Source organism: Delphinapterus leucas, chromosome 16 (assembly GCF_059928025.1).
Source record: "Delphinapterus leucas isolate spDelLeu-1000000601 "Yukka" chromosome 16, BTC_Dleu_Yukka2, whole genome shotgun sequence".
Classification (NCBI taxonomy): Eukaryota; Metazoa; Chordata; class Mammalia; order Artiodactyla; family Monodontidae; genus Delphinapterus; species Delphinapterus leucas.
The window spans coordinates 24,947,209-24,971,308 of NC_143144.1; the positions used below are offsets into that span (position 1 = coordinate 24,947,209).

The following is a 24,100-nucleotide window of genomic DNA, read 5'->3' on the forward strand; positions in this document are numbered from 1 at the left end:
TTGCACCAAAAAAATCAAAACATTAAACAAACAAACAAACCCAGAAGCAATATTGTAACAGATGCAATAAAGACTTTAAAAATGGTCCATATCAAAAAAATCCTTAAAAAAAAGGGTTAAGAGACTGGGGGGAGCAATCTAGGAGGTCCAAGACCTGGTTTACAGGCATCCCACTAAGAGACAAGTAAAGGGAGAAGTGGGAGAAATAAAGAGATGGGAAGAAATAATCAAATACATGACAGGAAAAAAATTCCAGGAGTTATGAATAGTCTTCAAATTGAACAGGCTTATCATCAAGTGCTGACACCTAGATACATCCTTGTGAAATTTTATAACATACAGAGAAAATTTTACAGCTTGGGGGATGGGGGCTACCAAACTTCTCTGTAACACCGGATGCCAAAAATGATGGATCAATGGCTTCAAAACGTTGAAGCAAAATGATTTTGATGCTAGCAATTTTGATGCTAGAAACTCTACCAAATAATAATCCAAAGATCATTCAATAAAGACAATTCCATTTGTGTAAGAAAACAAAATTTACTTCTCAGTACTGTCTCTGAAGAGATACCTGCGGCAGATAAAAGGAAAACAAGGGAGAAAGCCAAGAACGAAGAAGCCAAGGCATCAGGGATGAGCTGGGAAAGATGACCACTGGGTAAAAGAACCACTCTAAACTGGAGCCCAGCTCCGAGGGCTTCAGGAACAAAGTCTCTGGGAAAAAAGTGCCCCCTGCAAAGAGCAGTGTGACTGAGAAGCTGGGTGATTTTTAGAATATGGTAAAGGCACATTTCTCTTTCGTCAACAAGAACAGAGAAAAAGTACAGTCAACCCTCATTATTCACAGATTCCATATTTGCGAACTTGCCTACTCACTGAAATTTATTTGTAACCCAAAATCAATACTCGTGGCACTTTTGTGGTCTTTCAAAGACAGGCACAGAGCAGAAAAAACCGACCCATCCACTGCACACCTTACCCGCTGAGGTCAAACAAGGCCACACTCTACCTTCCTGTTTCATCTCCCACCCTGCATACGAGGGTCTTTTTCATGGTCTATTAGTGCCACGTTTTTCACATTTTTGTGCTTTCTGTTAGTGATTTCACTGTATAAAATGGCCTCCAAGTGTAGTCTTGAAGTGCTGTCTAGTGTTCCTAAGCGCAAGGAGGCTGAGCTGTGCCTTATGTAGAAAATATGTGTGTTAGATAAGCTGTATTCAAGCAAGAGTTATTGTGCTGCTGGCCGAGAGTTCAATGTTAATGAATCAACAATTCATATTAAATAAGGTGTCGTTAAAAGAAACATACATCAAACAAGGTTTTGTACTGATCCATTGATGAAAAAGTTGTGATCAGAGGCTGACAGCAACCTAACCCTGTTTCCCCAGGAACAATTGTTCACTACTCACTAATTTAGTGTCCTGCCTGCTTTATAGAATAGAACTACTGCACATAACAAGGATCGATTGTAGTTACATGCATACCTCATTTTACTGCACTTCACAGGTATTGCTTTTTTTAACAAATTGAAGATTTGTGGCACCCCTGCCTTGAGCAAGTCTACCGGTGCCATTTTCCCAACAGCATTTGTGCACTTCATGTCTCTGTGTCACATTTTGGTAATTCTCACAATATTTCAGACTTTTTCGTTATTATATTTGTTATAGTGATCTGTTATCAGTTGGTCTTTGATGTTACTATTTTAGTTGTTTTGGCTTTTTTTTTAGCAATCAAGTATTTTTTAATTAAGGTATGTACACTGTTTTTTTAGACACACTGCTATTGCATGCTTTATAGACCACAGTATAATGAAAACGTAACTTTTATATGTGCCGGGAAACCAAAAATTGATGTGACTCACTTTATTGGGGTGTCCTAGAGCTGCACCCACAGTATCTCCAAGGTACGCCCGTAGTAACTTGGGCGCGTGGGGGAGGCTTTGCGAGAAGACATGATCCAAATGTGAAGCCAAGTAAAATGTGGAATGACGTTGAACAACATGTTTTCAGAACCAAGAGACTCCACTTCTTGATACTAAGACACAAGGGTCCTAGTGCTGGACCACAGAAATGTGAAGCTAACATCCCACTTGATTCTGAAGGGAACAAGAGTTACAGAGTCTTCATCATATAAATGCTGTTCATTGGCATTTAACTTTCAAAATTATACCTAGGGACATAACGCAGGAGATTTCGTTATGTGATTACAGAGCAAAATAGAAATGTGATAAATCGGGATAGTGGGAAGTATAGAAGACAGAGGTGGAAGTACGGAGGTAAAGACGGGAGGAGAGGACCAGGGAAAGATTGGGGCCCATACATCCTCATTTTACATGACAGTGGCTTAGGACACAGTCCCTAAAGTTGGTGGAATTGGAAATGGAGATTGAAGTGTATTATTTAAAGTTTTCGGGAATTCCCTGGCGGTCCAGTGGTTAGGACTCCGTGCTTTCACTGCCGGGGTCCGGGTTCAATCCCTGGTCAGGGAACTAAGATCCCGCAAGCCGTGCGGCACGGCCAAAAATGTATAGATAAATAAATGAATAAAAATACAGTTTTCAAGGCAAATCAATGGAGGAAATAAAATAATAAAGTTCTTTACCCTTTTTGCTTTGTTTTACTGTGTGCAAGTATTAGATTTAAAGATAAATTCAGAATTTTAAATAACTTGTTTAACTTTCTTGTTTTCCTTGCTTTAGGGTGGCCCTGAGCAAGTCATAATTATGTTTCAGCTTGTACAGATTCACAGAGAACTTAGGGTCTCAGCCATTTTTTCACAGAGCCCTTAAGCCAGAAGAAATGCCTTCCATTTCATTTATTAAGTGGTTTGGTCTCAACAACCTAATAAGTATTTCTGTCCCGACAATTTAGTAGCTCTTTGAAAAAATAATAACACATGAATTAGAAAAACAAAGAACATTTGCATCCTGTTCTTAAATAACCATGATGAATTACAAAGAGGGTGTGTACACCTGTTGGGACATTACACGACTTCTCACACCTTGGAATCAGATTGGACACGGCCACTTTCATTTTCTGTTCCACACTGATTTTCACCCAGCACTTGCTTTTAATCACAACAGCCAAAATTTCAGCTTTGCAAAAGATATGGCATCACCAAAAAGAAAATAGCACACACACACACACAAAAGATAGTACAATCTACCCTGAACCTCTGGTGGAACCACAATGAACTAGTAGTTGTGGAGGCCAACAGAGGTTGACTATCACTGTATTTCACTTGAAAGCTTAAACATTAGCTGTTGTGGGACTTCCCTGGTGGCAAGTGGTTAAGAATCCGCCTGCCAATGCAGGGGACACAGGTTCGAGCCCTGGTCTGGGAAGATCCCACATGCCGCGGAGCAACTAAGCCCATGCACCACAACTACTGAGCCTGCGCTCTAGAGCCCGTGGGCCACAACTACTGAAGCCCACGTGCCACAACTACTGAGCCTGCATGCCTAGAGCCCATGCTCTACAACAAGAGAAGCCACCTCAATGAGAAGCCTGTGCTCTACAACAAGAGAAGCCACCGCAACAAGAAGCCCGCACAAGGCAACCAAGAGTAGCCCCCGCTCGCCGCAACTAGAGAAAGCCCGCGCACAGCAACCAAGACCCAACGCAGCCAAAAATTTATTAATTAATTAATTTAAAAAACAAACAAAAAAAACCATTAGCTATTGTGTCCTGGGGTCCCTTGGCACACAGTTTGGAAACCATGGCTCTAGCATCTGTTTAAAACTTTATTATAAGCTGTCATGCAAGTTCATTGGAAAACATTTGAGGACAGAGGCCATGTATATTCCACAACATCTAATGTCATTTCTTGTTCAATAATAAATGCTCCATAAATACTGTCTTTCATCGAATCTCTGATGTCACAGATTGCAAGATGCATACTGATTTCTAGAGATAGTAAAATGTTTTTTTAAAAAGGCACATCATAAAATCAATGAAATAACAATAGTTATTTAAATAGGCTAGTGTGAGTTTATCGTCCATGTCTGAGTCAGTGCCGCAATTTAGTATTTACCCTTGTGATACCTGTAAAATCTAACTCATTGGTGTTCTTATGGGCTTAAAACCCAAACATAAAAACAAATCCTAAAACAACAGAGTCCCACACTTCCCCAGCACACACAAAACCAGTGGTGTTCTACCAACTGCCGTGCTCCTGGAGGTGAAAGGAGTAAGCAGGCAACACTGCATTCTCCTTGCTTCTTCCCTGAGTTTTATTTTCCTGCCCCGCCCCCCAACTTAACATGCTTAAAACTCTTCTGTTCACTTTGAGAGTAATTATGAGACTTTATACTGTGGTCATACCTTGGTCTTTCAGATGTGGAAGGACAGGTATGATGCGGATCTAGGTGGTATCTGGTCTGCTTCCCAGTTCCTCTCACATCCTCCACGTAGTGTGTATAACCACTGGAAGAGCTGCGTCCAGCCATATTCTTTCTTCAAACCTATAAACAAACATCATGTACTATAGTCCTTAAGCTCTGCCTAATTAGAACAAAACTTGTTTTCGAGCAGAAGGTAAATAAATGTAAACATTTAAGTATTAGTCTGATGGAAACAGATTTCACATCGCAATAGTTCTCTTTCGAGGAGTGGCCCTCCACTGAGATTCAGATTCACAGGAAGTAGATAAAAACGCATTCAAGTTTTTAAACTCCTGACTTCCCAAGACTGCATAGAGTCAGGGGAGGCCTAGAAAAAAAGGAAGTTAGAGGTTATCACTTCTCACCACTGCAGGCAGAGTCCAGCGCAGACTGGGGGGCTGGGGGATTTAGAAAGTAGGGTCTTCTCTCTAGTGGGCCAAGGAGGCTCAACACTTCCTTCCATCTGTGGGTTCCGGCAGGTATGACCTGTCAGCTCCTCTCTACTTCCCCTAAGGATTCCTGGAGGTAGTCTGATTCTTACAATGTGCAGGGGCCTCCCAGCCCTCGGGGTCAGGAATTAGGCACCTGGCTGCTTAAAGTCAGCGTGATGTCTGAAAATGTTACCAGAGGGGGACCCCTTCCAGGGCCCTAAAAGTGGGTTCGTGTCTAACCCTCAGAAATGAATTGTCCGAGGAGACACACCTACTGACAGAACAAAAGGCTTTATTGGAAAGGGGCGCCTGGGCAGAGAGCAGCAGGGTAAGGGAACCCAGGAGACCTGCTCTGCCACGCGGCCCATAGTCTCAGGGTTTATGATGGTGGTGGAGTTAGTTTTCTGGGTTGTCTCTGGCCAATCATCTTGCTTGTGCCCATATTTGATCTGACTCAGAGTCCTCCCTGGTGGCACTTGCATCTCCCAGCAAAGATGGATTCCAGCGTGAGGGTTCCTGGGAGGTTGGCAGGACATATCGTGCTCCTTATCAGGAGCTTCTGTTATGAGACAACTTATGCAAGCGGTTATTACCGTGCCTGGCCAGGGTGAGTGGTTTTGGTTCCTGGTTCCCTATCAAAAAGATGGGTCCCCAGACACAAAGAGCTCTCTAGTCCTATTAAAGCACATGCAACGGTCAATCTCACACTTAGATTCAAATGGCGCTGCATCCCCAGCTCTGAGGCCCTAACCTAGAGGAAAGTCTGGAAGCCAAAGAAGGAAAGTCTCGTTACAAAGTGCTGTGTTTGGGGTGATCCCTACATTTTATAATAGTCAGCTCGTATGTTTCTATTTGATCTAACCCTGACTTTCCTTTCCTTTCCTATTTTATCTTCATGAATGTGTTAGGCATCAATGCCCTACAGTCCCGTTTTCCTTCTACTGCCAGTCCTTATTTCCAAGTTTTAGGGCAATTCGTGACTCCACTTGACTGATACTGGGAAAGTCCCTGGGTGGCTTCATCCTGCACACCTAGTCATTCCCTGTCTGTTTTCATTTGAGAAAAATGTACTGGGGGGTGGGGGGGATGAAGGGGTCCTGCTTTGTGGTGTTTGTGCTCCGTGCATTTTTCTCTCTGTAGGAGAGATTATGACCATCCAGCACATCGTACGGTATCCACAGAGCATGTCCGTCCCGTGATGGGCTTTTCAGGTGGTTTCCTCGGCAACCAGACCTACTAATCCTCCCCCTCCCCCCACTTATCAGTAACTAATAATCGGTTTAGTGGAGTCACCAATACTAACACATCTTTATGCACCTGCACAGGCTCTTAACTCTTCAGATATCATTTCTTAAAGAGACTGAGCTTCTTTTCCAGAACGATTTGAAAGTGCAGTTCCGAAGACTGGAATGTTTAAGACCAGAGGGACCTTCAGGATCAATCAGTCACCTCCCTGATTTACAGATGGGGCCACTCGAATGACACACACAGCTCCCATAGCTAGTCATGTAGAAGTGGGACCACACCCAGGGATTCCTGCCTGGTCCCAGGCTCTTTCCACTACACCAAGGGCCATCCCCATTCTGAACGCCACCAGCGGGTATCCAGCATGTGCCATGTAATTGTCCCTAAGAGCAGGGACTGTTGAACATTGCTCTCGTGTTCCCTGTCCCCTGGGATAGCACTGACTACCAGCAGGTACTCTGTACACTCATCGATGCCTGACCTGCGTTTCTTCACCATGAGTTGATGGTTATAATCCTCATATGCAGCTCCCTGCGTCATCACAGAGAGGACACAGCTGTAAGTGGGTTTACGAGAGTTTGCAGCCGAAGCAGAGAAATGTGCAAGTTCTAAAAAAAAAGTGATGCTGTCTTATCCGTGTGCCTTACTGGGAAAGAGGTAACGTTCTCAGGCTATTTGCTCATCTTTGCTTGTACTTATCTTTGATGAGTACCTACATCTCTTGGTGGCAAAACGACACATAAAATAGGAGGGTAGTAAGTACATATGAGCATACAAAAAGAACGTATGTCAAGTATATAGTAATATGCCTCAAACTCAGGTCATTTACCTCAGAGATAAGAGGGTGTTGAGAATGGGATTTGTTGCTAAATTCCATAGTTCTTATATAAAACTCCTCAGTCATACAGAGTTATCGGATACTTTAGAAAACTGAACTCTATGTTCAATCTTCCATCCAGATTAAAGAAATCCCAGGTTTGTATCTTTCATATTAGCCATGCATTTATTTAGCACTTTCTTCCATCATATTCTTACCCACTTTCTTAGGCCTTTTCATTGCCATCTTTGCTGTTAGTAAACTAACCAAGCCAAAATTTGAGATGGCTGCCTCAACAGATAGAAGCAATGTCGATTTATTTTTGACCTTCTCATTCTCCATCCCCAGAGAAAACGGCAACTGAGAATGATGCTGCCCTCGGGCCAGAGAGCTTTAATTCATTAACATTTTTTCCTGGAAAATTTTTGTTTCCTTTTCTTTGGTTCTGCTTGTTTGTAATTTGCTTTTACTTATTCTGGCTTATGTTCCTTTTTTGGTTACAGTACTCCCTCCACCAACAGGTTTAGCTCCATTACAATTCTCTGAATTAGTTTTAGCCTTACAAAGGCTTTTTCAGAAGTATATAATTATTTTATCTTCGCACAAAAGATAGCTTCCTAAAATAACACAGAATCATATACGTGTCTCGGTGCACTGTACTGAAGTCACCTCTTCATGCTGATTCTGAAGTTTCTCCCCCAAAATCAACCTGGATTCCCCATTCTAAGGAGCAAAAGCTTGGGTTGCATTCTGGCTTTTAATTTGCTGTGTTACTCTACCTTAGCATAGTCAATAAAACTGCCTCTTCTGGCATGTTTCTGTTTTTAAGAATGCTACAGGGGGAAGGGATAAATTGGAAGATTGGGATTGACATATATGCACTACTATCTATATAATAGATAACTAATAAGGACCTATATAGCACAGGGAACTCAATACTCTGCAATGGCCTATATGGGAAAAAAAATCAAAAAACGAGTGGATATATGTATATGTATAACTGATTCACTTTGCTGTACACCTGAAAGTAACATAACATTGTAAATCAACTATACTCCAATAAAAATTTTAAAAAAAATACTACGTTATTAGGGAATTTAGAAAAGTGCTTCCATCTGAGAAGTGTACATCAGCTCTGAGTTGTGGGTCAAAGCTAACCATTATGATAGCCATGGCCATATTAACTTTGTACTATTTATTAAAAGAGGCAGGAGCAAATCAGGGCAAAGGGGAACCATATTAGTTTTCTTCTTGCTGCTGTAACAAGTTATCCCCCAAATTTAGTGGCTGAAAACAATACAAATTTATTCTCTTACAGTTCTGGACGTTAGAAGTCCAAAATCATTTTCAATGGGCTAAAGTGAAGGTGTCAGCAGGGCTGGTTCCTTCCGGAGGCTAAGAGGGGAGAATCCATTTCCTGCTGTCATCCTGTCACTACTCTCGTCTCCTCCCTCCATCTTATAAGGACCCTTGCAATTACATTAGGCCCACCCAGATAATCCAGGATAATCTTCCCCGCCGGAGCATCCTTAGCTTAATCACATCTCCAAAGTCTCTTCCGCCATGTAAGTAGCATATTCACAGGTTCTGGGGATGTTGAAGTGGACCTCTTTGGAGGCTGACCACAGGATCATGGCCTCTCCTACGGAGGCTGGGCTGGATGGGTGGGGTGGGGAGTTGTTCATGGGTGGGCCTGCCGAACCCCAGCTCCCCATCTGCAGCACCCTGCGGTGGCAGCCAGGTCTGGGCTGCCTCCCCGGGGCTATCAGGCATGTCACACGAGCTCTGTGGCCACACCACGGTTCCCAAGCTGTAGGCCAGTCGCCCTTCCTTACCCTGCCACCTTTCCTTTCCAGCATTGAGTTAGTGCCGGGAGGCCACCGTGTCAAGCAAGCTGAGAGCAAAACTAAGGCAAGATGTCGGGCCGGAGCGGGAAGAAGAAAATGTCCAAGCTGTCGCGTTCAGCCAGGGCCGGGGTCATCTTCCCCGTGGGGAGGCTGATGCGGTACCTGAAGAAAGGGACGTTCAAGTACCGGATCAGCGTGGGTGCTCCCGTCTACATGGCCGCGGTCATCGAATACCTGGCAGGTAACGTGAACACGCAGGGCAGGTAACCCGCTCCCAGATCTCACCTTCCCCTCGGCCCCTGCACACAGGCTGGGCAGGGAAGCCTTGATTCGCCCGTGGCTGTCTCAAGGTCGCTGTGCGCGGTAATGGGGTTTCAGTTTGCCTGCTTGGCTAAAACCAACTCCTGTAGGCTTTAGGGGAGGGAAGAGCACGTAAGGGCAGAGGATCAACATGGAAGGAAGAGAATCCACAATAAAGTGTCTTTTGTAGACCAGCCCCAAGAAAGGTGTGTCTTGCTGTAGACAAATGTAATACGTAAATTTCTAGGTTCCCACAAAAGACAAACTATGGGGAAGATAGGGGCTTGCTATTCATTTTGTAACAGGAGTCTTCACTTTTACTTCACGGTCCTCACTAAACCTCAGCTCTCCTGCTGTATTGAACCTAGGGCTCAATGTCCATAAATAATGTTGAGCCCAGCACTGAAAGCCTCTTCAGTTGGTTCCATGAAGCCGGCAACGTTTTAATTTTACTCTCCTTTACAGAGGTGGTTCTCTGTCTACAAATACATAGGAAAGAGTTTCCCATGTTGGTTGTTAAAATTATTTTTTTTACTGAAAGATAGCATTTTTGTTGTGTGTGTTCTTTACCTATTTGAGTAACTTTACATTTAGCTTTTTTTGTTGTTGCTCTGGAGGTTGGAGAGAAGGACTGGAGGGCTCTGAAAGTGAAACCAATCAAGTGTGATAGAGCATTGCTTTTCAAAGTGGGGATCACTCCAGGGATCTTGTTGACAAGGTCAAGGGTAGGATCCTGTTGACCAGTCTCAGGGTAGCACCTGAGACTCTGCATTTCTAACACACTGCTGTGATGTGATGCTTATGCTGCTGGCCCAGAGCCCACTCAGAGGAGCAGGATTTTGGCCAGTCTTTCAGCAGCAGGTCTAAAGGCCTGGGGAATGCTTTTTTAAAATGCAGGTTCCTGGCTGCATTTTAAACCCAGGAATCTGATGGGAAAAAAATCTCCTGGCTTGGAGGGAGAGGAAGGACTTTGAAAACGGTGACTGAAGCTTTAAAACAACCTTTAGATCTATACCACCCACTGATGCTGGAAGACCCTGAGTAACCCAGAGATTCCACAGCCTCCAAGCGGGGAGCCAGGATACCCTGACATCCTTCAACCCTAAGCTGTGCACTTTCTGCTTCACTACACTGCCCCATTATAATGTTTGTATAATCAAAATAATAGTAGTTCCTGTGCCTCCACTTGGCAAAAGTCTAAACTGTGCATAATACAATAGAACAAAATTTGGCCTTTTCAGATTTTGTTGACTGGTGACTCTGTTCTTTGGTTCAGAAGTGTTTGATGAAAAAGCTTATGTTTTCCTTTTCATTCATTCAACAAATATTTGTCGAGCATCTACCTGTCAGTGCACACAGTAAGTCCTTAGACTCTTCCCTGCTAATAGCATTGGGCCATTTATATGATTTTTCATCTATCTTCAATTAGAGCCACCAGACCTCATAGCTATGCATACTATAGCCTGAATGTCACACTCTGGACTTCGAGCCAGTACATCCATAAAGATCGATAGTGTCTCTCAAAGTAGAATGTCACCCATTTTCTCATAGTCTTTCATTCACTCAACAAACATTTACTGAACACCTACTATGTGCCAGGTGTTATTCTAGGTGCTGAGGATACAGCAGAGACCAAGACAGACAGGAGCCTCTGCCTTCAAGCAGAATGCATTCTGAAGGGAGAAACAGCAAACAAATGAGTGAAGTGTATGTGGTCCAGCAGATGGTGTTAAGTGCTCGGGGATGAATAAAGCAGGAAAGGAGTTAGGCTTGGGCTAATTCCAGGAAGTGGGGGGCTGAGGGGAGGCCCCACTGAGGGGCTGGCATCTGAAGGAGGCCAGTGGGTAGGCATGTGGGTGTCTGGGGGGGGCCCTCGGGACAGAGGGAAACAGGTGCTGGGGGTGTCCAAGGAGCAGCAATGGGGACAGAGGGCTGGGGCTGAGGGAGGGAACTTGGACTGTAAATGAGGCCTGAGGGAGAGTGGCTGGTGGGGTCAGAAGAGCTTGTCACGGGAGCTCTGCAGGGTTTTGAGCAGATGTGCAAGACACTGCCTGTGGGGAGGGGGGTACAAGGCGGGATCAGGGAAAGCAGCAGGAAGGCAGTTGCAGAGATCCAGGTGAGAGACGTGAGGTTGGGGAGTAGGCAGTGGAGCCTCCGAGGAGAGGTCAGAGTACTGAGATATCTTGAAGGCTATGTCAGCAGGATCCGACGGTTTGGACATGAAGTGTGAGAGAAGAGAGGAGGAGCAGCTGGAAGGATGCTGTTGCCAATAACACTCCTTCCCCAGGGCCAGTCCCAGCTTCCAGCACCATCCTGGGTCAAATGGAGAAGATGAAGCGGGTCTTCTGAGGCCCAGAACTGTCTTGACGGTGTCCTTTCCCTCCCTTCCTTTTGTGCTTTTTTCTCCCCTCCAAACTCAGGCTGGAGTTGACAGTAGGGGCTTAGATGTCAGCTTAAATCTGATTTATCAATTTACCAGCTCTGTTACCTTGGGCTAATTTCCTTAACCTCTCTGAGCTTTGGGTGTTTCCAGAGCTAATCTCATTTAACTCCATTAATGAGCCAATGTATGCAAAATGTCTGGTGCATAGGATGCACCCAATAAATGGTAATTCTTCTCCTCTCTCTTCTATTAAGAGCTGATGAAATCATTCAGGGCAAAGTGTAATGAGTAATTCTGTTAAGGTAGTATATTTGGGGGCTGTATTGCATTTTAATGAGACAAGGTGTTTAAGCCAAAGGAATGAATCATTATTGCAGGCCATTGCTGAGTAAGTAAAAAGAGGATTTTTGTTAGTTGTTTTGTTTTGGAAGGGGGCATGAATTGATTTTGTTTAGGGAAGAGAGTTCAAAGTGTGAAAGCCTCCTGTCACCCTTGAAATGACCTTTAACATTCACGACAACAATATTGACTGAGTTTCTCCTTTGCATCAGGCCTTAAACATACAACGGAAAACAGACAGATGTGGTCCTGCCTTCCCTGGGTTTACATTCTAGCAGAGTTGACTAGCATTAAAAACAACACAATAAGATGACATTCATGTGGACAGGGAAGCCAGAGGGGCTTTGGGAAGCAGGGGGAGGCTGCCTAATATAAAGCAAGGGTTGTTAAGACCTAACCAGGGGTGTAAAACAATTATACTCCAATAAAGATGTTAAAAATAAATAAATAAATAAAAATTAAAAAGGCCTAACCAGGGGGACTTCCCTGGTGGTCCAGTGGCTAAGAATCTGCCTTCCAATGCAGGGGACTCAGGTTCAATCCCTGGTCAGGGAACTAAGATCCCACATGCCATGAGGCAACTAAGCCCGTGGGCCACAACTAGAGAGCCTGCGTGCCGCAACTACAGAACCCACGTGCTCTGAAGCCCATGCACCGTATCGAAACATCCCGGGTGCCACAACTAAGACCCGACACGGCCAGAAATAAATATTTTTAAAAATTGGAAACCGGGGCTTCCCTGGTGGCGCAGTGGTTGAGAGTCCGCCTGCCAACGCAGGGGACACGGGTTCAAGCCCTGGTCCAGGAAGATCCCACATGCCGTGGAGCAACTAAGCCTGTGTGCCACAACTACTGAGCCTGCGTTCTAGAGCCCGCGAGCCACAACTACTGAGTCTGCCCTGTACAGCCCATGAGCCACAACTACTGAGCCCATGCACCGCATCTACTGAAGCCTGTGCTCTAGAGCCCATGCTCCACAACAAGATAAGCCACTGCAATGAGAAGCCCACACACCACAATGAGTAGCCCCCACTCGCCACAACTAGAGAAAGCCCGCACGCAGCAACAAAGACCCAACACAGCCAAAAATAGTAAATAAAAATAAAATAAATTTTTTAAAAAAAGACCTAACCAGGTTCTCAATCCTGCTTTTTAACAAATTGATTGATTTAAAATCCTGATACCTGGGTCTTAACCCCAGAGATTCTGAGATACTTCTGGGCATCAGGAGTTTTTAAAGCTTCCCCAAAAGATTCTGATGGGCAGCCAGGGTGGGGAATTGGTAGGAGTTGGCTAGATTCAGATGGGTTGATTATCAGTTTGGGGAGAAACAAGGGTGAAGATCTAAAGTTTAGAGGAAGTATGTGGCCCCTTCCAGAAACTGGAGGCATTTCTGTGTACCTGGAGCAGAGCTGGGAAATGGGAAGGGTGAGAGATGAGATGGGGGAGCAGGGGTCAGGTCCTTGAGGGCCACATGAGAGTGTGCACATTTTGCACACACATGCCAGGGGAGGCATCGAAGGGAGGAGGTGGCATTCTGGGGGCCTCACATGGGCTTTAGGTGGAGAACAGTTGGTGGGAAGCAAGATCAGAGTCCAGGAAACCAGTGGGGGCTGTTTTAAAGTCACTTTTGAGAATTGACAGAGGCCAGGACTAGGGTTCTCAGTGGAGACGATGAGAAGAAATGGGCACATGTGGGAGCTGTCTGGAGGGGAGAATCAGCTCTGCTCAATAATGGGTGGGATAAGGGGGGAGGCCAATTTACTTCTCCTCTCAGATTCATGTCTATGGTCTCTGAAGTTCCCCTCTCCCACTCACTGCCTCCGAGAGGGGACCTGGGGCCACAGGAATAGCCAAGTAAGAAGAAGCTGGGTGCCAAGACATAGAAACAACCTAAATATCCATTGACAGATGAATGGATAAAGAAGATGTGGTACATATATACAATGGAATGTTACTCAGCCATAAAAAAGAACAAGATAATGCCATTTGCAGCAACATGGATGAAACTAGAGATTATCATACTAAGTGAAGTAAGTCAGACAGAGAAAGACAAATATCATATGACATTGCTAATATGTGGAATCTAAAATATGACACAAATGAACCTATCTATGAAACAGAAACACAATCAGGGACATATAGAATAGACTGGTGGTTGCCATGGAGGATGGGGGTGGGAGAGGGATGGAGTGGGAGGCTGGGATTAGCAGATGCAAACTGGTATATATAGAATGCATAAACAACAAGGTCCTACTGTACAGCACAGGGAATTATATTCAATATCCTGTGAAAAGCCATAATGGAAAAGAATATGAAAAGAATGTGTATATATATATATATATATATATATACACACACACACACACATATATAACTGAGTCACTTTGCTGTACAGCAGTAATTAACACAACATTGTAAATCAACTATACTTCAATATAAAATTTCTAATAAAAAAGAAAAAAGTTTTAAAAATAGCATGTAAAAATGCAAAGTCATATTTCACAAATGTTTGAAATTCATGAACCATTCTTACTTTCTATTAAGTAAAACTATACCAAGAAATTATCCATATTTTAAAGCCCATTTTAATTCTTCCTAGAGCAGATCCCCAAATTTAATAAAATCTATTAAAAATTTAAAGATTTTATAAATACAAAAATAAAATCTACACCAAATGCAGAAAGAAAGGAAGGAAGGGAGGGAGGGAAGAAGGAAGGAAGGAAGAAAGAAAAGGCTGGGTGCTACTTAGCCAAAAAGAAAGTTGCACGAATTTTCAGGAACTTGGGGAGAAATAGCAGTTAGCCTTGCCTGATTTCTCTGGACTGGCTGCCTGACCAACCCCAGGTTCACACATCATCATGATGTTACAGCTATATGGCATTTCTGGTCCCAACCTGTTGGAGGAGGTTGCACACTCCGGCAACGAATGCATGCTGGACTGCTCATCTAGAAGGTCCCTTCCACCTGAGACATCCACCAGCCTCCCAGAATGGACATCACACTCATACTTCAGTTTATCAATCTGTAAATGCTGGCCCAGTTTACATCTCCAATGTAAGTGAGGAAAAAATGAACTGAAAAAGCAAGCCCCAGACTCTGGAAAATAATTTTGTATTCATCAACAATGGATATAATATAAATGTAAGATATTGAGAATGAGTAATTTATAATCGTTTTATGGTGAGAAAATGTTCTGTAATATATTTTTAATTGATAGGACAAATAGGCCTTAAAACAGCATTGAATTTCAGGGCACTTCATGAAATCATTATGTAACAAAGAAACCTATCATTTCCAGACAATTGGGTCTATCCATTTAACACCAAGCATTTTTTTAATATAATGATTTTTCAGTTTTTACATTTGTGTTTTGAAAAGATCACTTTGGCAGCCAGGACCACGTGTGTGGTTGTGCAGGTTGTACACTGCACAAGGACACACATTGAAGGGAGTATCATTCACATCATAGACCTCAAAGAACTGTGACTAATTATGAGCATTTCCAGCAGATGGCAGTAAAGGTTCTCGTTCTAACAAAATTAGGGAAGTCAGGTGTCTTGAGGAAGGGGCATCTTTTTCTAATTTGCACAAAGGTGCCCTGGGCCAGTGGTGGCCTTGTTGGCATGGATCTGGAGGAAGACAGAACTGGGGGCAGGAAAACCACTACGATTATCTGGGCTGGAAAAGAAGACAGCCTTAGCTCGGGTAATGGCGATAAGCTTGAAGAAGAGGGGCAAAGTTATTTAAGATTCATGAGGCTGGGGGCTTCCCTGGTGGCGCAGTGGTTGAGAGTCCGCCTGCCGATGCAGGGGACACGGGTTCGCGCCCCCGTCCAGGAGGATCCCACATGCCGAGGAGCGCCTGGGCCCGTGAGCCATGGCCGCTGAGCCTGCGCTTCCGGAGCCTGTGCTCCGCAACGGGCGAGGCCACAACAGTGAGAGGCCCGCGTACCGCAAAAATAAATAAATAAATAAATAAATAAACTATAGGGGCTTCCCTGGTGGCGCAGTGGTTGAGAGTCGGTCCGGGAAGATCCCACATGCCGCGGGGCACCTGGGCCCGTGAGCCATGGCCGCTGAGCCTGCACTTCCGGAGCCTGTGCTCCGCAACGGGAGAGGCCACAGCAGTGAGAGGCCCACGTACCGAAAATAAATAAATAAATAAATAAGTAAATAAATAAACCATAGGGGCTTCCCTGGTGGCGCAGTGGTTGAGAGTCCGCCTGCCGATGCAGGGGACACCGGTTCGTGCCCCGGTCCGGGAAGATCCCACATGCCGCGGAGCACCTGGGCCCGTAAGCCATGGCCGCTGAGCCTGCACTTCCGGAGCCTGTGCTCCACAACTGGCGAGGCCACAACACTAAGAGGCCCGCGTACCGCAAAAAAAAAGAAAAAGAAAGATTCATGAGGCTGGGAAAAGAGAGGGAGGAGAGGGAAGGAGAGGGAATGACTCCCAGGTCTGTTTGTGGATGGAGCTGCCAGTCCCAAGGGTGATGGGAGGAGCCTGTTTCGAGGAATGATTTGGATTTGGGGATGTGGTGAGCTTGATTTACCTGTGGCACGCCGAGGTGGCACCATGGCAGGCCTGGAAATGCAGATCTGGTGACATGGGAAGGAAGGTGGAAGCAGGCGCTGTGAGTAGATGGGGTTTCCCCGGAAGACTGCAACGCCTGAGCAGAGCAGAGCGCCCAGTCGGAGCCCAGAGACACCGCCACCTAGCGGGCAGGTGGACAAGCGAGCGGAGTCCAGGGAAGGAGACAGTCATGTGTTCTGTCCCAAGCCTACACTTGCTGTGGTATTTCCCATCTCCTGTGGGCTGGGCTATCCAGTGTTGGTTTAGATTGTATCCAAAATGAGCGGACACGAGCTCTTCCAAAATAATGTGCATGATGAGCTTTCCAGCCTCCTTTTTGGCTCCAGAAATCATTCCTTTTACTATCAGATACTCAGCTGTATCCCAGATGGTTACTATTGCTGGAAGTGTGACTTGCGAGAAGTGAGAGGTTTGCTGTAGAAGTCTCCAGACCTCCGTGGAAATCTCCACCACTTAACAAATTATGATCTTCCAACAAAATTTGCAGTGAAACAAATGTGTGACATTAAATTCAGTTTTCCTATTGATTGCCAGTTGACACACAAGGATACCTGTGTTCCCAAAATCAATAAAATCACTCAAGAATGTAGCAAACTTTTATAGTTCATGTGAATATATTTGTCATAACATTTGAAAATATTAATAATGATTCATGTTATTTCAAACATTAATGTTATTTCAAACATTTAAATGGTGGAGTCTGGCCCAAGGAATGTTCAGACTAAACATCCAACATAGAAAAGAACTCCTTGGTCTAGATTTTCTGCTATGTATTCTTAAGTTTTTTTCTCTTTAAATAAAAAAAGTTCTGCCTCTGCTTTTGCACTTGAGCACACGATCAAGGTTTTCTTTCTTGTAAATTATTTCGGAAGAGTTAGTCCGAGAGCCCAGCCGCACTCGGGCAGAGCCTCACCTGTGTGCCTGCATTGTGCTGCCTGACGAATCGCTGCCTTTAGCCTCTTCCCGTGGCGGCATTCGATGACAGATTTTCCGTCTGGGAATCCAGTGTCTGTGCATCTGGCTGCCAAGCTGAAAATAACCTGACCTTCAGGGGCTTCCTGAAGGCTGGGAACGTGTAGGGCTTCCCATTAGCCATGCCTCTCATGCTGACGGTTAATTTGATGACCACCAAGAGGATGCTTAACTGCTTCCTCTAAATGCAGGAGACAGAGGGGGGACAGTGATGGTCCAAGATGCTAAATGAAATTCAACTTCTCAGAAGCTTAAAACTCGGAGGCTCCTTGACCCCCTTTCTGCCCATCTGGAAAAAGGGTTAAGCGGAGTTCTCCTTCCTCCCAGGTGTGGGCCCCTAGCAGCAGCCCCTAGCAGGTGCAGGAAAGTCCTTTTATTGTGCTCAATGGGGTGCTGTACATTTTAACCTAGAGCCACAAAGCAAGCCTGTTTGTGAAGACTTTATAACTACACCTCTTTTTTTTTTTTTAAATCCTTTCTTGACTAAAGCTTCTGCTCTATTTACCTCTTCTTTTTTTTTTTTTAAGATGTTGGGGGTAGGAGTTTATTAATTAATTAATTTATTTTTGGCTGTGTTGGGTCTTCGTTTCTGTGCGAGGGCTTTCTCTAGTTGTGGCAAGCGGGGGCCACTCGTCATCGCTGTGCGCAGGCCTCTCACTATCGCGGCCTCTCTTGTTGTGGAGCACAGGCTCCAGACGCGCAGGCTCAGTAGTTGTGGCTCACGGGCCTAGTTGCTCCACGGCATGTGGGATCTTCCCAGACCAGGGCTCGAACCCGTGTCCCCTGCATTAGCAGGCAGATTCTCAACCACTGCGCCACCAGGGAAGCCCACTACACCTCTTTTTGATGGGTACCCCTTTTAAACGAAAGAAAAGCTGGGCAGAAATCTGAAGGCAGCAAACCAGATATCTAATATGGCGTTAATTTCAAATACTCTGTCCTCCAATCCCAACAAGCCTGCTCATATTTCTCAAACTACAGTGCCCCAATCTTTGACTCAGAAAATGCGGTGCTGTGTAAATGAATTGTTGGTAAACACAATATTCCTTGCTTAATAACCCAAAAAAGATGTTGTGAGAATGAATTTGCAGTGATTTAGCGCTTTTCATTATGGAAATGCCATATAAATACTTAACTCTAATGCTTATTTTATTCCAATTTTTTGTTAATCACATTTGCTTAGTTAATACGGCATACTTATGCCAAGTTTTTATTTTATTGCCATAGATTTTACGAATGATGGCAATTGCATGCGGTGTTTTATTTGAAATTAGGTTGATTGCAAAAATTCATGCAGAATCGCCTATTAATTTTAGGGTTTAGTATCTATGCCATTGTACCAGCAAATCCCCCCAACACACACACATACACACATACCTGCACACATACATACAACACATTCATGCACACATGCCCATACAATTTTCCACCCACGTATAACACACTGGCACGTTGCCTCTTTCTTTAGGGAAAGAACTCTCTCTAGGGGAAGGATTTTTCTTTAAAGGCTCATTCATGCTCTTGAAAGCAGACAAATTTGATTTAGCAGAGCATCCTTCCAAAATTGAGAAAGAAAGAAAAAATAAAGGACGAAAGGGAGACCATTCAGGGGTATAAACCAATTCCATAGTTTTGTTTTGTTTTTTTTTGACTCAAAAACTGATAGTATGTGAAATAGAATTCACTTTTCAGGTTAAGTGGTACCTCACCCCTTAGTATAAATCAGTTCTTCCTATCCATTTTCCTTTAGGACAAGAGGGACAAGGGGCATCAAGTGAAGTGGAAAAGGAGATTCTGAAAGGGGTCTCAGCTCTCCTCAGAGATGGCTGCACACTGAAAGAAACTCGGCTTCAATGTTAGGGTTCTGTTTTGGTCAGGATTAACTTCTGCCGACAATGGCTTCAACAAGAGAGTTTCTTTTTCTCTCATACAAAAGACGTCTATAGAAGACAGTCCAGGTTGATAAGGAGGCTCCACAGCCATAAGAGATTCTGGTTCCTATCTTATTGCTCTATCATCCACAACTTCTTACCCTTGGTCAAAGATGGCTGCTCAAATTCCAGCCATCATGTCCTCAGTCTGCCAGTAAAAAGGGAAGAAAGGCACTGTTGCTTCATTAATGGATACTTCCCAGAAGTACCATACAACACAACTGCTTGCTTTTCATCGGCCAGAACTTAGTCACACTATCACACCTAACAAAAAGGGTGGCTGGGAAATAGTGTCTTCATTCCTGTGATTTGGGGCTCTGCAGAAAATCAGAGGTCCATCTACTAAGGAAGATGGGGGAGAATTAATGTCAAGGGACAACTAGAAGGCTTTGCCCACAGGATCGTATATCAGGTCTTGCTAAAATATCTTACTTGTCTGTGACCTGAGTTCTTTTCAGTGTTCTGGATTTCTTTCCAGGCCCAGACATAAAAATCACAAATAAATAAAAGTGATCTAACTCCAAGGCCATTTCCAAAGGAACGCTTTGGAAAGCTCAGACCCCATTCTATGATTGCCTATTAACCCTCCCTTGAAATTTCAGCGGAAATTCTAGAATTGGCTGGGAATGCAGCGAGGGACAACAAGAAGGCCCGGATAGCCCCAAGACACATCCTGCTGGCAGTGGCCAATGACGAGGAACTCAATCAGGTACGTCTGAAGCACTGACACCAGCCACGGAATGGGTTTGCCAAACGCGCTACTGCATGTGGACCTGGCTGGCTAGAAATCCTTCCTGCTACAGTACTCAGTCACATTTACACTAGAAGAGTCAGATCATATGGGAGAAGAACAAATTCTGCTAGCCATATTATTTAGATTCAAAATAAAATTGTCTCTGGAATAGATCCCATTATATATTCTGAGACTTGCCAGAATTTCTTTTCCTCTTTGAAAGCAAGCTCTGTGTGTTGCCGAGGGAAGTGCAGTGCACATATGTTATTCTCTGTACAGTTTCTCCCCCCAAACTTTGTTGACGATTTATTCTGATGAGGGCAGAAGCGTCCTTCTTCATATATCAAAACTAACGCTTTATATTTTAGAGCTGACTCCAAAATCGAGTGAATTCCCACCCCCATGCCCCCCGCCAAAGATGTGCAAGGTAGCAGGTAAATAGTATGAGAATTTTAATTTATGTGTATTTTATAATGTTAACTGTCTGTGGTTAAGAATCAGTTCTTATTTCCAATCCAACATGGGCTGATAATTTCCAAAAATACAATAAAAAATAATTACTAGAAAAATTAAAAAAACAAACTACCAGCTACAATTTTTTGTTACTAGATCCAACAGGTATGCAAAAACTCTGTCAACTTACTAGACCCTTCCTCATGATTTCTGTACTCTCTTTGTCACAGACAGGTAACTAATAGCTTGTGGACCAGCCTTGGTTGCAGACCACATTTGGAGTAGCGCTGCTATAGAATGTGCAGAATGTATTAGTGTGGTAGTTCATGTTGATTAGTTAAAGTAAACACATATCAGTTGGGAGGTGTGTGGTCAAACATATTTTACTGATGGAATGCATGATCAAAGGAGTGGGGCCTGTTGTTAACTGAGTCTAGCCCTTGCATTAACCTTTGAACCTCACTTTGTCAAGCTGTGCTCCCACGTCTGAAGCTCTTTATCCTCGGTTATGTCTGGAATCTCCAAGCTCTGGGCAACATCCCTGATTTCAGCCTCTATACGCTTTCATTTTGCTTTGCTTGTTTTGCTTTCTGTACAAGATCTCGGGATGCCTTGTTACCTACAGAGAAAAGCCCTACCCGTGAGGCAGGGACAACCAGTTAAATCGTGTATTATGCAGTTTCTTTGGAAAGCAGAGACCAGATTTAACGCTTGTTTTGCCAACAGTTAGAACCGTATTAAATCCAGAACCAACGAGCTCTTTGCTGTCTGAGCTCACGCCTTCTCTCTCTCTTCAGCTGCTAAAAGGAGTGACCATCGCCAGCGGAGGCGTCCTGCCCAGAATTCACCCTGAACTGCTGGCCAAAAAACGAGGGACCAAAGGCAAGTCAGAAACTATCCTCTCCCCTCCCCCAGAGAAAAGAGGAAGGAAGGCCACGTCGGGCAAGAAGGGGGGCAAGAAATCGAAGGCTGCCAAACCACGGACGTCCAAAAAGGTGAGCCCAGTGGCGTCTGTGAACTCAGGACTCACAGAACGGGAGGAAAGTTGAACCATCCAAAGAGAAGGGCGTGGCCAGCATCCCCGACGGACTGGGGACCCGCCTCAGCTTGGTGCTGGGAGAAAATGATAGGAATGTGTGTGAAAAAGAATAAAGGGCTGGGCTTCCCTGGTGGCGCAGTGGTTGAGAGTCCGCCTGCCGATGCAGGGGACACGGGTTCGTGCCCCGGTCCGGGAAGATTCGTGGCTGGGCCCGTGAGCCATGGCCACTGGGCCTGCGTGTCCGGAGCCTGTGCTCCGCGACGGGAGAGGCCACAACAGTAAGAGGCCCGCGTACCGCAAAAAAAAAAAGGCCTTTGAGAGGAGCTCAGATCATCATGCAGGGTCCACTAGAGTTTTCCAAACCCCACATATAGGTGGTTTTCATGTTTCCAGATCCCCTCCACTGACCTCACCAAAATCTCAAGTGAGAGAGCTGATCTGGAACTCTACTTTCCACCTCTCCCCATGTGGCATACTGACACACCTTTAGCTTCCCACAGAGGGTCGCCTGAGTTCAGCCAATGGCATTTCAGGTGTTTTGGATAAGTAGCTATAGCTCAGAGGTGCCATTTGTGGAGTAATACTTTCATATGCTGCCCAGTACGGCAACTGCTAGCCACGTGTGGCTATTTAAATTTGAATTTAAATTACTGAAAATGAAATCAAATTCAGTTCCTTGGTTGCACCAGCCACATTTCACGTGCTCAACAACGCGGAGCAGCACAAAGATAGAACATGTCCAATAGGGAATGAAGTTCTGTTGGACAGCGCTGCTTTGGGGGTTGTCAACTTTTCATTCCCCAGACCTCCATGTTGGCAAAAAAGATGGTATAAGAGTTCATTTCTCGGCCGCTGTGCCCCAGGGGAATCCTGGAGAGAAGGGAAGTTGAGCAGTGCGCTATGAATGACCCCACTTGGCTTATTATCAGAAGCTGTAGGCGTTAAAAAGAACAAGAATAACATACCTGTGTCCAGGTTTGAGCAAAGACTATGGGTACATGCGAACCCCTTAATACACCTGATTTTTGCAGTATCCTTTTGTTTTCCCCATATTGCGGTCCCTTGCTTCCCTCTGTTGAAAACAACAGAACCTAACATCTGACCACTTCCGTTCATATCCAACTTGGTGGTAACCATGGGAAAGACTTCAAAGCCACTTTGGGCTTTTTCTGGATTATTTCTGATGTGTCCTTCTGATTTCTACCAACAGTCCAAACCAAAGGACAGCGATAAAGAAGGAACTTCAAATTCCACCTCTGAAGATGGGCCCGGGGATGGATTCACCATCCTGTCTTCTAAAAGCCTTGTTCTAGGGCAGAAGGTAATAAAGAGAATTGTAATGTGCCGTCATAAAACACTATTGCATTTTTATAACCTACTGTTTACAAGCAGTGAAGCCTCCTTCATCCCTTCCTTCCCTAATATGACTTTCACTCTATGGTCTTGAATTATTCATTTTTAAACTAAAGAGCTACGGCAATGTCTGCATCGTGAGGACAAACAAGCTCTTTAGTGCTGACAATTGTTCATGCTGACACTGGTCAGCCAGAGGTACCCAGAGTGGATCTTTCTGGTCTCCATGCCCCAGATATCTCTTGCTCACCAAAAAAAAATCCATAGCTAACTTTCTCAACCAGGCTTTGGGAGGCCTGCTTTACATGGTGTGATGTAATTTATCAAAGAAGGAAAATACAAAGATATGTTCCCTGAATATCGCTGGTGTTAGAAATGAATTATTTGCTAATAATTCAGTCTGCTTGCCTTTCTAGGCTGCAGAAAGAAAACAAACAAGGTTATACATTTGAAAAGTCTTCAGCAGCACAACAGCAGCCCAGGCAGACATGCAAATAATTCATTCCCATAAGCATAACAGACAATTTATCTACCAAGTCAACTGGGGCTGCAATGTGATACCCGCGGAAACAGTCAGTTAATCATATCGGGTAGCGAATGTTTGCAGCCTGACAGTAGTACGAACCTCTGTTGAAGCAATTGGGAAGAGCATGTTTTGAGAAGAGCATAAACGTGGCGGGTTCCTAATTCATCACTGATGAAAGCAGGGAAGCAAAGAGGTGGAATTTATGTCCACTCCAGGGGCTATCTGTGGTTACGTGATGATTCGCTTTCTCTCCCTTATCTAGGGGAGCAAGAAGTTCTAGCTCACATGGGGAGACAATGGAAAATGGCTCCCATTCTGCTCAGCTCTGGGCACATGGGGCAGCATTTCACAAGCATAGCCCCAAGAGGGTGGTCCCAAAAGTCAAGGGTGCCAGACATAGAGGTCAGAATCCCAGAGCCCCTCACTTCTCTCCAGCAAAGTGGTTGGCTTTACATCCCTGCCTCCACAGGTCTGTGCTGCTCTGGAGAGAATGCAGGGAACCGAGTAGCTTCTTGCAGGAGCTACTCAGAGAATTACGATATCGAACACCAAGGCCACCCGGATGGGAAACGAAGGCATAAGCTATAGGGAAAAGAAAAGGAGGGGAGGTCCCGGTCCTGCCCCCAAAAGGGGAGGCAGATTTACTGCTAGCCTCAGGGTGAACATCAAATCCACTGAGCTCCAAAGAGCCTGTTGAAAACCACACACCTTGGAAACGTCAGATGGTTGCTCCACGCACAGCCCTTCCTGTTGA

General features: G+C 44.6%; 2 protein-coding genes across 5 annotated transcripts in view; one reads left to right on the top strand and one right to left on the bottom strand.

Annotated features, from left to right (window-relative positions):
• Positions 1–4,313: 4,313 nt before the first annotated feature.
• Positions 4,314–24,100, bottom strand: part of AIFM2 (AIF family member 2, ferroptosis suppressor) — a 55,444-nt gene continuing 35,657 nt past the window's right edge. The window contains exons 9-10 of one of the 4 annotated variants that reach the window (XR_016388062.1): positions 16,299–24,093; positions 4,382–4,462 (exon numbers count right to left, since the gene is read on the bottom strand). Coding sequence is in view for 3 of the 4 variants with exons in the window: in XM_089897598.1 (XP_089753724.1) it covers positions 4,332–4,462 (131 nt within the window). In the remaining variant the exon portion in view is untranslated. Of the gene's footprint in view, positions 4,463–8,513; positions 24,094–24,100 lie in introns of those variants that run through there. The other 3 variants (XM_089897601.1, XM_089897598.1, XM_089897600.1) reach the window with 3 other exon arrangements.
• The window catches only part of MACROH2A2 (macroH2A.2 histone), a 36,477-nt gene continuing 20,890 nt past the window's right edge, over positions 8,514–24,100 (top strand). Inside the window, exons 1-4 of the mRNA XM_022590776.3 lie at positions 8,514–8,962; positions 19,845–19,951; positions 21,226–21,423; positions 22,678–22,788. Coding sequence (XP_022446484.1) covers positions 8,791–8,962; positions 19,845–19,951; positions 21,226–21,423; positions 22,678–22,788 — 588 coding nt within the window. The 5' untranslated portion in view covers positions 8,514–8,790. The remainder of the gene's footprint in view (positions 8,963–19,844; positions 19,952–21,225; positions 21,424–22,677; positions 22,789–24,100) is intronic.